Source organism: Schistocerca gregaria, chromosome 6 (assembly GCF_023897955.1).
Source record: "Schistocerca gregaria isolate iqSchGreg1 chromosome 6, iqSchGreg1.2, whole genome shotgun sequence".
Classification (NCBI taxonomy): domain Eukaryota; kingdom Metazoa; phylum Arthropoda; class Insecta; order Orthoptera; family Acrididae; genus Schistocerca; species Schistocerca gregaria.
Window position 1 is genome coordinate 87,531,897 of NC_064925.1, and position 14,475 is coordinate 87,546,371.

The following is a 14,475-nucleotide window of genomic DNA, read 5'->3' on the forward strand; positions in this document are numbered from 1 at the left end:
GGTGGATACACAGTGCCACATCCCCCAAATGCCGCACCAGTACGCCTTGCAAGAAGGCCAAGTAGCTGTGAGCCGTTATACAGGGCAGTAGAATACGCGGGCCAGTCAGATTAGCATGGATAATACCAGCCGTCACATTAATACCGAAACGATGTTGAAATCTATGTGGGTGTGTAGCATATGGGTTTTCCTCATCGCAAATCACGTTTGCACTGACCTTCGTCCACTTTCACCATTGATGACCAGCATGTCGTTGTATACGGGCAACGCTTTCTCAGCCGTTCTGTATTGCACCGCCTTCCTCGATCACGCCCGTGATAACTGATGTACATGAGGTTGTTCTACGATGCCATATGAATGACTTCATCCAAGACAGAAAGTGATACGAGACACCGACCTCTGTCAGTGTCAGTGTGTATTGCCTTTCATCGTCCAAAGTCGTTTGTGTAGCAAATGGAGCGTTTCTGGCCAAGGGCTTTGCTGTCTTGAGTCTCCTCCACTACAGGAATTCTGAATCACACTGTAGAATATTCTACTAGTAATAATATTATGGAGTCGAAAGAAGTAATAGGCACCTACAGATCCTTTTTAGCAATATATTTTTTTGCGTGCGACATGTTATACATAAAAAAGCCACAATGAGAAAAACACAAAGGAAATATAAGTTACAAATAGTTGTGGAAGTTACGTAAATATCATAGACAGATTAAGCCTTACAATTTCTTACAAACTGCTACTGATTTAAAAGTCAGGATAGATTATTTTGAAGTGAGAATCAATGAATCGCCTTGCTACAATTCGCTTCAGCGATTACAACGGAAATAAAGAGAAAGTTTTCAATGCCTTTCTTTCAGTTTCCGTGTTGACGTATTCATGTAGAGTTCGTAGCACTAATGACAAGAGCCCAGTGATGTGGCAAGAACTAGAAAAATGGTTCAAATGGCTCTGAGCACTATGGGGCTTAACATGTATGGTCATCAGTCCCCTAGAACTTAGAACTACTTAAACCTAACTAACCTAAGGACATCACACAACACCCAGCCATCACGAGGCAGAGAAAATCCCTGACCCCGCCGGGAATCGAACCAAGAACTAGAAACGTTCCTCTAAACATCTGTAATGGAAATGCGTGACCGGTTGTATTTCATGGCCTTCCCTATAAGACAAGAAGTTCCTGTGCGCCACAACACTCGCTGTTAGTCGGTCTACAGCATCGCGCCGCTACTGCGGCAACAATCTCCGATTGCTTTCACGGTACTTGCGGCGTTCCGCTTACTCAAGGCAGGCGGCTTAACGTCTAAAAGCAGGAGAGAGCTTCGTCCTCAGCAACGCCAGAGTTGGGCAATCTCTGCTCCTCCTGCGGCGCAACAACACCACAATCGCTCCATGCAACAAGTATATTTTTATTATTTACGGATCTCCACTATCACTTCTTAATACACGAAAAATATAAATGAGTTCGATCAGTCGCAGCAGTATTTATACTCCAAAGTACAGAGTGAAACGTCTTGATGTGTGACTGACCATGACGTTGATGTCAACTTTTTCGTTCAGTACCGACCATAAATCAGTGGACATTAAAATTTCACTCGATGTTCTATGCAAGTAAATGGTCTAAAGTCAGATGATCAGGAACAAAACAACGCAATAGAACGCTTGAGTGGCGATTGCCGGAACTACAAACTATTACACTACCAAGATGAGACAACTCCGTGAATTACTTTGCCAGTTATGGACGTTTAAACAGTGGATACCTTTTTTGGACCCCTCTGTATTACTTTCCTCTGCATATGTCCTGCGTAATGACCATGAGGAGAAAACTGGAGAAATCAGAGCTACTACAAGAAGCTTATCAGCAATCATTCTTCCTACGCACTATTCGCGAATGGGACCGGGCTGGAGGGATCAGTGGTAAAAAAGTACCCTCCACCACACACCTTCAGATGGCTTGCGGCGTATGATAGATTAAGAAACGTTTGTTGACAGTTTCGAACACGCATGCGACCGCGGTCAGAAGTGTGTTTTAGCTAATGATTACTTTGAAGGGTTGTTTCTAACTCTTTTTTTCTCTGGATTTTTGAGGCTATTCATCACACTTCTCAGACGCATTTTATTTTTGTACCTAATACGCCCTTACTTTGTTTGCTGTTTAACTTTATCGCGCACTGATCGGGATGAAATTTTACGTCGTCCATCTAGAAGCCTTACCCTGACCAGTGCCTCATTTCCATTCTAGAAGCGCCTCTCTTCAGGTCCGTCCCGTGCTGTCGTGTTGCAGACGAGGTGCGGCTGGCGGTGGAGAACGCGCTGCGCGTGAACCGCGAACACGAGTGCAGGTGGCCTGTGCCGCGGCTGGTCCGTGTCAAAGACGTGTTCCCGCAGCCCAACAAGCGCTACATCCCGCACTGCGCGTCGCTGCACCAGTGCGCCGACGACACCGGCTGCTGCCACTCCGACACGCTCGCCTGCGTGCCCGCCAAGACGCACCCCGTCTCCCTCTACTTCTACGTGAGTACCTGCTCCATTTACTCTGCTGCTCTGCTATCTACTTACTCTACTTCTATGTGAGTACCCGCTCTATCTACTCCCACTGCTTCTATGTGAGTCACTGACTCCATCTAATCTGCTACCTACTCCCTCTACTTCTATGTGAGTACCCATTGTATCTACTCCGCCATCTACTCCCTCTACTTCTACGTACCTCTTCCATCTACTCTGCTGCTCTGCTATCTACTTTACTTTTATGTGAGTACCCACTATCTGCTCCCTCTACCTCTATGTGAGTCACTGACCCCATCTACTCTGCTACCTACTCCCTCTACTTCTATATGAGTACCCACTATATTTACTCTGCCATCTACTCCCTCTACTTCTACGCGAGTACCTGCTCCATCTACTCTGCTGATGCGCTATCTACTTTCTCTACTTCTATACAGGTACCCACTATCTGCTCCCTCCACATCTACGTGAGTACTGACTCCATCTACTCTGCTACTGTGCTATCTGCTCCCTCTACTTCTATACAGTATGACTACCTACTCTATCTACTCCATCTATTTTTAAGTGAATGTCCACTCTACCTTCTCCTCCACTCCACTATCTACTCCCTCTATTTCATCGACTACCCACTCGAACTACTCTGCTGTCTACTCCTCGACTTCTATGTGAGTACCCAGTCCCTCTACTTCTATGTGAGTGCCCACTCTATCTACTTCGCTGATCTGCTATCTACTTCCTCTACTTGCATGTGAGTACTCATTTCATCTGCCCCCCCCCCCCCCAATTGGGGGGGGGGGGGGTAAACGTCGATAAAATTACTTTTATGAGTTTACCTGAGAGCCTGCAGCCCACTAAACATTGGCTGGGTTGAGGAAACACGCTTCTGACGTTTGAGCTAAGTACAGCTATTGACATGGTACACACATACCGTTTATTTTAGATTTTATGCGAGTCTTTTGCCCTTTCGGGCGTTCTGTATTAATGTTGGACCATGCCTCTATAGATAGTTCGTAGTTTTAGTGTGTTCCGAAAAAGGCTTGGTTATCCACACCGAAACATAGGTCAACATCCGGTTTCTATTTGCAGTCGAGGGGGATTCTTTATAAACATTAAATTATTCACGATTGCTGACGTTCTCAATTACTTTTTGTCGACCTCTCTTTGGGCTGAGTGCTGGCGGCGGTGCATCGACCAATCACAGTCCTTCTCATGCTTCACGTGTTGAATGTTTTGCAAGTACATGAACAGGCTTATTAGGGCATGCAGTTTGCACGAAAAGGCAGTACTCAGACTGGATTTTGCATTATTTGGATTGCAAACAACAGACCTCTATAAAATCTTCTACGCAACTAATACAAAGTTACATCTGTTACTGAAGTTAGTATTCCGTAAAAGCTTTAGTTTCAGCCTCATAAACAGAAAACACTATTTTCACATTAGTATATGAAGGGCTTATTTCAATAGTGGCACAAGTCCATTACCTCCACTTTTCTGCCTATAATGCTTCTACAATTAATGATCCAAACAAACAGAACGAAAGGTTCATCTCTAGCAAGAAGGCATATGCATGTATATTTCTGGTATCTCAACTGCAGACTTTTCAGCGCTCATTTAACTTTAGGACTCTGTATCTCACAATAAACAAAAATGGACTTGTACCGCTATTGAAATAAGCCGTCCATATTTTCCTCACTACGCATCAAGCGATTATTTAGTCAAAAACATCTTTCGCGTCTTTTAGTTTCATATTACTGTTTGGTAATGAATTAGTTTCCTTTCCTTTATTGAACGTAGCTATTATGATGCCTCCAAGTTAAAAGTTTACCACATATAATGTGAAGAGTTTGCAATGAAATATATGGTTGCTGGGTAGTTTCCATTCACTGCATGTTCCGTCATAGAGTACTGTGTTGCAAACATAATCAACAAATCGAAATTACTTTTAAAGCCAGATGGAGAGCCATATCTCATTCCATTGTGAAGGAACCATATCTTAAAGATTGGCAATATGGCACGCCTCATCGCATTAGAAACAGACATCGCAAACAATGTCCCTTTACTTGTTTTGTAAATAAAACTGCCTTTTCCTGCTGCTAGTTACTTTATCCCATACGCGTTTCGCCTTCTCCTGTTCTAAGGCATCATCAGTAGGATCTATAACGACACAGTTTTGTTAGTTATACACTCCTGGAAATAGAAAAAAGAACACATTGACACCGGTGTGTCAGACCCACCATACTTGCTCCGGACACTGCGAGAGGGCTGTACAAGCAATGATCACACGCACGGCACAGCGGACACACCAGGAACCGCGGTGTTGGCCGTCGAATGGCGCTAGCTGCGCAGCATTTGTGCACCGCCGCCGTCAGTGTCAGCCAGTTTGCCGTGGCATACGGAGCTCCATCGCAGTCTTTAACACTGGTAGCATGCCGCGACAGCGTGGACGTGAACCGTATGTGCAGTTGACGGACTTTGAGCGAGGGCGTATAGTGGGCATGCGGGAGGCCGGGTGGACGTACCGCCGAATTGATCAACACGTGGGGCGTGAGGTCTCCACAGTACATCGATGTTGTCGCCAGTGGTCGGCGGAAGGTGCACGTGCCCGTCGACCTGGGACCGGACCGCAGCGATGCACGGATTATGAAACAGGCCACTTCGCGAGTTTTGTAAAAAAATTAATTTCTTACGATTTGATGATCTGCGTTTCCTCACATCCTGTCTGGAGGTCGCACTACCATTTTTATCACTACCACATAATCACATATTTGTGTTCTCGCCTTCCCCATACTGTTCACCATGTTTCTCGCTCTTTTTTGTGGTGGAGTATTTTTCTTTTGTCAGTCAATACAACTATTTCGTCGTACACTACTTTTCACTGCGTAAATATTGCGACACCATTACGTGTTTCCTCTTCTTTGGTATGTTAAGCGTATGGCGTCAGTGGCCTGGAGTACCCAGTCGGGAAGTGCTGTCGCCAAGTGCAAGTCTTGTTGAGTGCGACGCCACATTGGGAGACCTGCGCGTCGCGACAGTGGGGATGAAATGATGTGAGGATAGCACCACAGCCAGTGCCTGATGGGAGAAAATCTCCTTCCCCAGCCGGGAATCGAACCCGGGCCCCCGTGCGTGGCAATCCTCAGCTAATGAGGCGAACAAGCAACAAATACATGGAATACCAATTCTCGCAGCATTGCTGAGACAATAATGTCCTTATTGTCGAGTGTGCACGTGCAGCGTGCAAGACATGTACTCGGTAGTTTCTCGTTGTCAGACATCCGTCGTATTACAGAGTAACACCGACCCTAGTCTGGAAATATTTTTACCAAATGGCATAGCAATGAAGTACAACGCCACATTTGCTTTAAAATATTAAAGATTTGTCTGCCATTTCTATGAACTACTAAATTATAGTAAAAGTAATAAATTAAAATAGTAACAATTAATTCATAGAATACAATAAAAATAGAAAGTAGCTGATATGGTGCCTGTGTGTATGTAATATGCCTTTACCTGTTTGTAGCCCTTAATGGATAAACTAAAACGAAAAATAGAGTTCTTCAACGTCATTTTTCACTGACTATTCGGAATGTCCAAATAGTGGTATAATCCATGTTTCAAACATGATTTTTGAGCGGAGTTTGAAAAAAATTATAGGTAACAGTAGACAGGAGATTTCTATACTACTTAGATACTAATCACTTTCCAAGAAAAGAACAATGGACAGACTAAGTTTTCTTTTATTTACCTATTTAATTAAATATTTTGAGTCTATGTATTTTGAAACTGAGACAGCCAAAAGTTTCAATTTTTGTTCGGTTTTTACGTTTATTCAGTAAATAGAAATAAAAACCAAAAATTGTTTATTTCAGAAAGGGTTTATTTTGAGCGGTCTTAGCAGTAAAGTTAAACTGGCATGGAATAATACCGATATAAGCGAAAGCCGATTCAGAAGCTGCGACATTGTCGCGAATAAAACAATGACCTGTATGTACAATAAGCTTCCTTTAATTTACGTCCAGGGTCACAAGATTTTTGTTAACAGATTACCGGTTTCGGTCTGTAATGACCATCATCAGATCTGTTTTATAAAAACAAAGTCCTAATGTACTGCAGCCGTAGTGACGATGCTGGTGCTGATTCTGCATTTAACATTTGAAGATGCCAACACGGCTGCAGTACATTGGGACTGTTTCTTTTTTTTTTTAAAAAAAAAAAGAAACAGATATGGTGATGGTCATTATAGACCGAAACCTGTACTCTGTTAGCAAAACGTTTGAGACTATAGACGTAAATGAAAGGAAACGAAAACCGATTGTTTCAGCGATAACCGCCATTCTTGCTGTCGCTACCATGCTTTGATCGCCATGTCGACAGTAAGATGGAACAGGAACATTATCGTGTAACAGAAGGTGATCGCCATTCTCACCAAGGGTGAAGAAAACATCGATTACTAAAGGGATATTCACCAGAGGACATATAGGAACCAGAGTTCCATTTCATTATCGTGTAACAAAAGATATTCGACATTCTCTCCAAGGTGAGGAAAACACACATTAGTAAAGGGATTTTCGACTTCCACTTCAAGATATTAGCACATATCCACCAGAGGACGTATAGAAACTCGAGTTCCATTACACTATCGTGTAACAAAAGGTAATCATCATTCTCAACAACACTGAAGGTAACATCGATTAGTAGAGTGATTTTCGACTTCAACGAGAACATATTAGCACATATTCACCAGACGACATATTGGAACCGGGGACCTTTAACTCTCAGAACTCCTGTTACATGTAGCAGTACTACATCTAAAATTTATTTTCAATTGCTTTGTAATGTGACTGTATCGTTAGCGCTGTAGCTACAGGGTCTCCTTAAAGAGAAAGTGCCACGTATTCCTACAGGAAGTAGTATTCGACGAAACTAGAAGAAGATTTCTTACAACTGTATGCCTGATGAAATACGGTCGGTTTTGTTGGTAACGAGGTAATGTATGGTATTGAATGGTACAAGTGGACACAGGAGGCGGCGTAGTAAAATGCCACAGTATCCCCTTGAGGACAGATGCAAATCCTCGGGCTATCGTGGAGGTGAGGAATCAGGATGAGCAGGAGTTGTGGGTGGCAGACCCATAGACCAATACACTTTATTGAGCAGATTAAATGGGACTTCACACACTCAGTATTTATTGAGCAATAATGCTGTGTCAATGCGAGGCCAAGAACGCCACAACATCGCTGCGCGGAACGCGTCAGGTAGAATTCTGTATCGAACATGTGGGCGCTAGATGATGCGGAACTAGCATGTTTTGCGATGGGTTGCAGTCGTGCTGCAAGAAGAGCAGCAAGAGGAAGAGGTGATGGGCGAAAAAGTGGCTTGGAAGGCTACACTAACGTGCAAAGAGATCTTGGAGCAGAAGCAGTATGAACTAGGAAACTTAAAAAAAAATGGTTCAAATGGCTCTGAGCACTATGGGACTTAACTGCTGTGGTCATCAGTCCCCTAGATCTTAGAACTACTTAAACCTAACTAACCCAAGGACATCACACACATCCATGCCCGCGGCAGGATTCGAACCTGCGACCGTAGCGGTTGCGCGGTTCCAGACTCTAGCGCCTAGAACCAATCGGCCAGTCCGACCGGCAAGAAATCTTTTAACGAATTGGTGAAACTTGTTACATCTTATTTACAGTTTCTACAGTTCTGAGAAGAGTGAGGTACATTATTACGGAGGATAGGTGGGTAGTGCTATTATGTTTTTCTGTACTAAATCATTGAAGTTTCTGAAACGAACGAATAAGCAGTTGCAATGTTACTTCCTTGCAGTTAAATTCTTTTGTCGACTGTTTCTGCAGTTAATTACTGATTAAATATTAAACATGGAATCAAACTACTCAGCTGAATGCTCTTAAAGAGATGATTCCTTGCATCTGTTTTTCCTGATGTACTCACATTCATTTTACGTCGCTGTGCAGTTGTTTACACGTCCGCAAATCGCGAAGTATCGGTGGGAACAGATGTGTACTGCGTCAATACATTTAAATTCCTGCAGTCTTCTTCAGCGCGGAGTGCAAACTGTCAATACCGCTCTGAGGCATTCAACATTCAGCGTCTGCGAGCCCCTTAGGATGTGCTGTGTATTTATGATTTCTGCGCGATGAATTACCAGCGCTATTGCAAACCATTACTCCTGCAGAAAGATAACGATGTGGCGTATGCGTGACGGGGCATCACTCAGTTTCCTGCACATCCTGCGGCAACTTCTCGTGGGCGAATCATTGCTCGATGAGGTCGGCTAGCATGGTCTCCCCATTCACTGGCCAAAGAAAGTGGCATAGGCATGCGTATTCAAATACAGAGATATGTAAAGAGCCAGAATACGGCACTGCGGTCGGCAACGCCTGCGTCAGACAAGTGTCTGGCACAGTTGTTACATCGGTTACTGTTGCTACAGCGACAGGTTATCAGGATTTAAAAGAGTTTGAACTTGGTGTTACAGTCGGCGCACGAGCGATGGGGCACAGTATCTCCGATGGAGCGATGAAGTGGGGATTTTCCAGTACGACCATTTCACGAGTGTACCGTGAATATCAGGAATCCAATAGAACGTCAGATCTCCGACATTGCTGATCCGGAAAAAGAGCCTGCAAGAACGGGACCAACGACGACTGAAGAGAATCGTTCAACGTGACAGAAGTGCAACTCTTCCGCAAATTGCTGCAGATTTCAGTGCTGGGGCATCAATAAATGTCACCGTACGAACCATTCAACGAAAAATTACTGATACTGGCTTTCGGAGCTGAAGGCCCACCACTCGTGTACCCTTGATGACTGCATGATATAAAGCTTTACACCTCGCCTCGGACCGTCACCACTGGGGTCGGACTGTTGACGACTGGGAACATGGTGCCTGATCGGACGAGTCTCGTTCCAAATTATATCGAGCGGATGGACTTGTACGGGTATGGAGACAACGGCATTAAACCATAGATCCTCTGGAGGCTCTGTAATTGTGTGGGGCGTGTGTAGTTGGAGTGATATGTGACCCCTGATACGTCTCTGACAGGTGACGTAAGCATCCTGTCTGATCACCTGCACCCATTGATGTCCACGGTGCATTCAGGCCGACGAGGGCAATTCAGGCAGCACAATTCGACACCCCACACATCCAGAATTGCTACAGAGTGGCTCCAGGCACCCTCTTCTGAGTTTAAACACTTCTGATGGCCACCAGACTCCCCAGACACGAACATTATTGAGCATATGTAGGATACCTTGTAACGTGCTGTTCAGAAGAGATCTGCACCGTCTCTCACCTTACGGATTTATGGACAGCCATGCAGGATTCATGGTATCAGTTCCGTGCAGTACTATTTCAGATATTAGTCGAGTACACGCCACGTCGTGTTGCAGCACTTCTGCGTTCTCGCGGGGTGCTACACGATATTAGACAAGTGTACCCATTTCTTTGGCTTTTCACTGTAGTTCTGACCGATGCTACCTCCTCTAAGAATATGTGACACTCATTTTTAAAGATCATGTTTATTTTCATTTCTTTCATACACAGAAAATGACTAGCCGCTTCAGTCCGGAACCGCGCGCCCGCGACGGTCGCAGGTTCGAATCCTGCCTGGGGCATGGATGTGTGTGCTGTCCTTAGGTTACTTAAGTAGTTTCTAAGTCTAGGGGACTGATGATCTCAGATGTTAAGTCGATAGTGCTTAGCCCCTTTTGAACCATTTGAACAAAAAATGTAGAAGTTCAGAGCCGTCTGTATTTTGATCAGGTTTTAATTAAGGATAATTGTGCATTATTGCTGTCTTTACACAGGAAGAAAAGCAGTTGTCGTAGAAAGAAGAGAAAATGGGAGACTTTGTATGCATTAATGGGTATCGAAAATTACTTTCACGACTTGATAAGACATTGGTGTGGCAAATTAAATAAGAAAATTATGATACCCATTACCAGATATCTGTGACAGGATAAAATAGTTTTCTGTGTAGTAATATGTTCCCACAGATAGATTTAAACAGTTATGCAACCTTCAACAGACACTGGTCAATTGATGCATGGACAACACGCTTAACTGGAAATCCAATACTCATATAATGATCTGGGTACAAAAGAGTTCAAGAAATATACTGTATAGAATAGTGAACATGAGGCCTTAAAAGCTAAACAGCGGAGTTCAAATACTTTTTCTGATCGTACATATGTATGGCATAATTACCGTCTTGCGAATCTTGGGAGATGCAACTTTTTTGGTGGCATATTCACTCGATACAAAAGATGAGGTTTTTCACATTAGGCCTGTTTTTGTGCGACTCTTTTTTCGATTCTGGAGCGTGTCCTTACGCTGTGATAAATTTCATCAAAATCGATCACTTCAGTGCCAGTAAAAAGGGCAGTTTCGTAGAGACGGGTCCTAGGGTTTGGCTTGAAGGCAAATATCTCATTACCCGTGCAGGCTCAAGGAAAACGACGTGTAGCAAATTCCGAGGAGCGGAACGAACCAACTCAAATGTGATTTGCCTGAGGCGCGTCCTCATGCACACTTGTGTATACTCAGATGGGTCCTGTTTTGAAGACTACCACCAGTGACTGAACCTACCACTAACGCTCTAGCATCAGCCTCGTTTGTTGCAGGGTGTCACTCGCACTTTTGTGCGCGTTGTACTCACCAGCTCGTCCACTGCCACTGAAATGATCGATTTTAATGAAATCGGTCACATCAGAGGAAGGCAGCAGGAATTCTAAACATGTTCTCTCACTAGGATGCCACGGCAGCACTTTCCTTACTAACGTGAGTACGCTTTCTCTTGTCGAAATAGCACTTTGGAATCTTACGTCTAGTTCTCAACTTTCGACCTATTTTCAGATACGTAATTTCTCATATGAGGGAGAAAAACATAACCTTATCATTATTACCAATAATACTACACCTTTACTTCGCTGTCGCTCTGATACACATCCCCCTAATGTATACACTACGATTATTAATAAAATTCATCCGCTACCTCCTTCCATACCAGTCTCAGACTCGGTGCAGGTAGAACAGTCGTTGGCACGTAGACAAACTACACACATATGCTTCACACCCACTCTCCTCTCCCCCCCCCCTCCCCCTATATCCCCATCTCTATTCAACACCAGAAGCCGTCACAACAATGCCCCTCCCTAAGGACAGACTTTACTGCTCTGTAATTCACTGGCGCCGTCAGACGACATTAAAAATGCGCCATAACCTGATCTCTGTATGGTAATAGAATGCAAATCAAAATTACTGTTGAATACACACGCCCACGAAAGGAACGCCCCGTTTCTCCTAGATGAAATGCAAATGGCATTTAACGCCGTATCAAGTACGAGTTGCATATTTGGACTGTCGTACTGAACGTCGCCGTCTGTGATTGTACCTTTTCATGCGGTAGAGGTCGTCTTATTTTAAGTATCTCTTTATCTGTCTTATGTTTGGCGTTAGGCGCCTCTGAAGCTTCTGAATTAATGTTTAATATTCTTCTTTTTTATTTTAATTTCCTTTCGTAATGAATGCTTATACTCACATTCCTATTAACAACTATATCAGCGTGAAATTTGAACCATCTCATTCTATTCGCTTGTAATATTGCTGATATATGTCACGACTTTCGATCTATTCAAGTACTCCTTAACCCAATTCTTTGTGCTGATATTAATGAGCTGCTTCAAACACGGCATATCCAGAACACATTGAATGCACCCAGTTGCTGCAACAAATGACAAATACTCAAAAATGCAAACGCAACTAATAAACATATCGACATCATCTTTTCATAGAAGTTGCTGGAAACCGTTGTAAGCGTGCGCCTATTACCGATATGTTATTACGTTTCGCGTAACGTTCGGCAAATGGGCAGCTGAGTATACACGCATGTCCAAGCTGAAGAATATCATTGTACTTTTTATAGTCGTTAGTCTTATGACTGGTTTGATGCGGCCCGCCACGAATTCCTCATCTGTGCCAACCTCTTATTCTCAGAGCAGCACTTGCAAACTTAGGACCTCAATTATTTGCTGGATGTATTCCAATCTCTGTCTTCCTCTACAGCTTTTGCCCCACTAGTACCAGAGATGTCTTAACCGATGTCCTGTCAGCCTGTTGCTTCTCCTTGACAATGTTTTCCACGTATTCCTTTCCTCTCCAATTCTGCGCAGAACCTCCTCGTTCCTTACTAAACAGTCCATCGAATTTTCAACATTCGTGTGTACCACCACATCTCAAATGCTTCGATTCTCTTCTATTCCGGTTTTCCCAGAGTCCATGTTACATTACCGTACGATGCTGTGCTCCAAACGTACATTCTCAGAAATTTTTTCCTCAAATTAAGGTTTATGTTTGATACTAGTAGACTTCTCATGACCAGGAATGCTCTTTTTGCCACTGCTAGCCTGCTTTTGATGTCCCTCCCCCCCTCTCCTTGCTCCGTCCTTCATTGATTATTTTACTACCTAGGTAACAGAAGTCCTTAATTTCATCTATTTCTTGCCCATCAAGCCTTAAGTTTCTAGCTTTTCCCATTTCTGCTACTTCTCATTACTTTCGCCTTTCTTCAATCTACCGACAATCCATATTCTGTTCTCATTAGACTGTTCATTCCATTCCGCAGATCATGTAATTCTTCTTTACTTTCGCTGAGGGTATCAATGTCATCCGCGAATCGTGGCATTGATTCCTTTCACCTTGTATTTTAATTTCACTCCTGAACCTTTCTTTTATTTCCTTCATTGGTTCTTCGATGTACAGATTAAACAGCAGGGCGTAAGATTACATCCCTGTCTTACACCCTTTTTAATCCAAGCACTTCGTTCTTCGACGTCCGCTCTTATTATTCCCTCTTGCTCTTGCATATACTGTATGTTACCCGTCCATCCCTGTAGCTTACTCTTCATTTAATGTTACGAAATATGGTACAGAGTGATGGGATACTTGTGAAAGATGCTGTAAGGTGCCACAAATGGACTAAGTAGCTGTCTACTGGCGATGTTTGACCGACGGCAAGTCGAGAATTTATTTATTTATTTATTTATTTTGCCTCTGGCAGCTAACGGTCATTTAGCCAGCTAAAAGTTAAATAAGAGGCATGTAGTGCAAACCATAACTGATGACATGACAATGATGGAAGTAGATCAACATTAACGGTTACCGTTATTGTAGTGGTACAAATATAAATACGGATACAAGTATAGTATATAACGGTAGTGTAGAACATGTATATCAGAATGAGATTTTCACTCTGCAGCGGAGTGTGCGTTGATATGAAAGGCAAAGGTCCCGAGTTCGAGTCTCGGTCGGGCACACAGTTTTAATCTGCCAGGAAGTTTCATGTTGTATATCAATTGTATACGGCGCCACGATTTAACAGAGAAAACTAAAACATAGGCACACTGGAAGTACACCTGCTCACAGCCAAAACTGAAATAAGTACACATGTAAAACACATATTAGCACGACAGTTAACAGTTTCCAGTGCTGCATTATTGTTACAAAGATACCTTGGCAGTTTGTGAAAATCTGGAAAGTTCTTTGGTATATACCACATTATTGAAAGAAAATAGAGGGTGCCACTGACGCTAATGATAAAGATTATCGACAGCCACCGTTTAAAATGATTAAAAAAACACCAATAAGTAGTGACAAAATTCTGTTATGGGATGATCATGTAATGATAAAGCAACACCGACATTTTCTTTAAGAGAACTTTAACTGATGCTAATGAATTTCAGAGTAGTCTGGGATTTGATAGAGTACTTGTATGACTTACCTGGAAATATAACTATGTTATTACCAAATGCTTTTGAACGTGATTTAAGTGTTTTAATAATAGTGTTGTCTCTGTATGAACTGTGTGATCTATTTCATTAGGGTTTTTCAGTACGATTCTAATTTATTTCCCAATTATAAGTCAATTAGTGATTAGTTTACGAATAATATTCGAT

At 43.0% G+C, this 14,475-nt stretch overlaps 1 protein-coding gene across 1 annotated transcript in view; it reads left to right on the forward strand.

The window, feature by feature from the left end:
• Nucleotides 1–14,475, forward strand: part of LOC126277955 (uncharacterized) — a 1,123,821-nt gene that overhangs the window by 686,075 nt on the left and 423,271 nt on the right. The window contains exon 3 of the mRNA XM_049977570.1: nt 2,279–2,508. Coding sequence (XP_049833527.1) covers nt 2,279–2,508 — 230 coding nt within the window. The remainder of the gene's footprint in view (nt 1–2,278; nt 2,509–14,475) is intronic.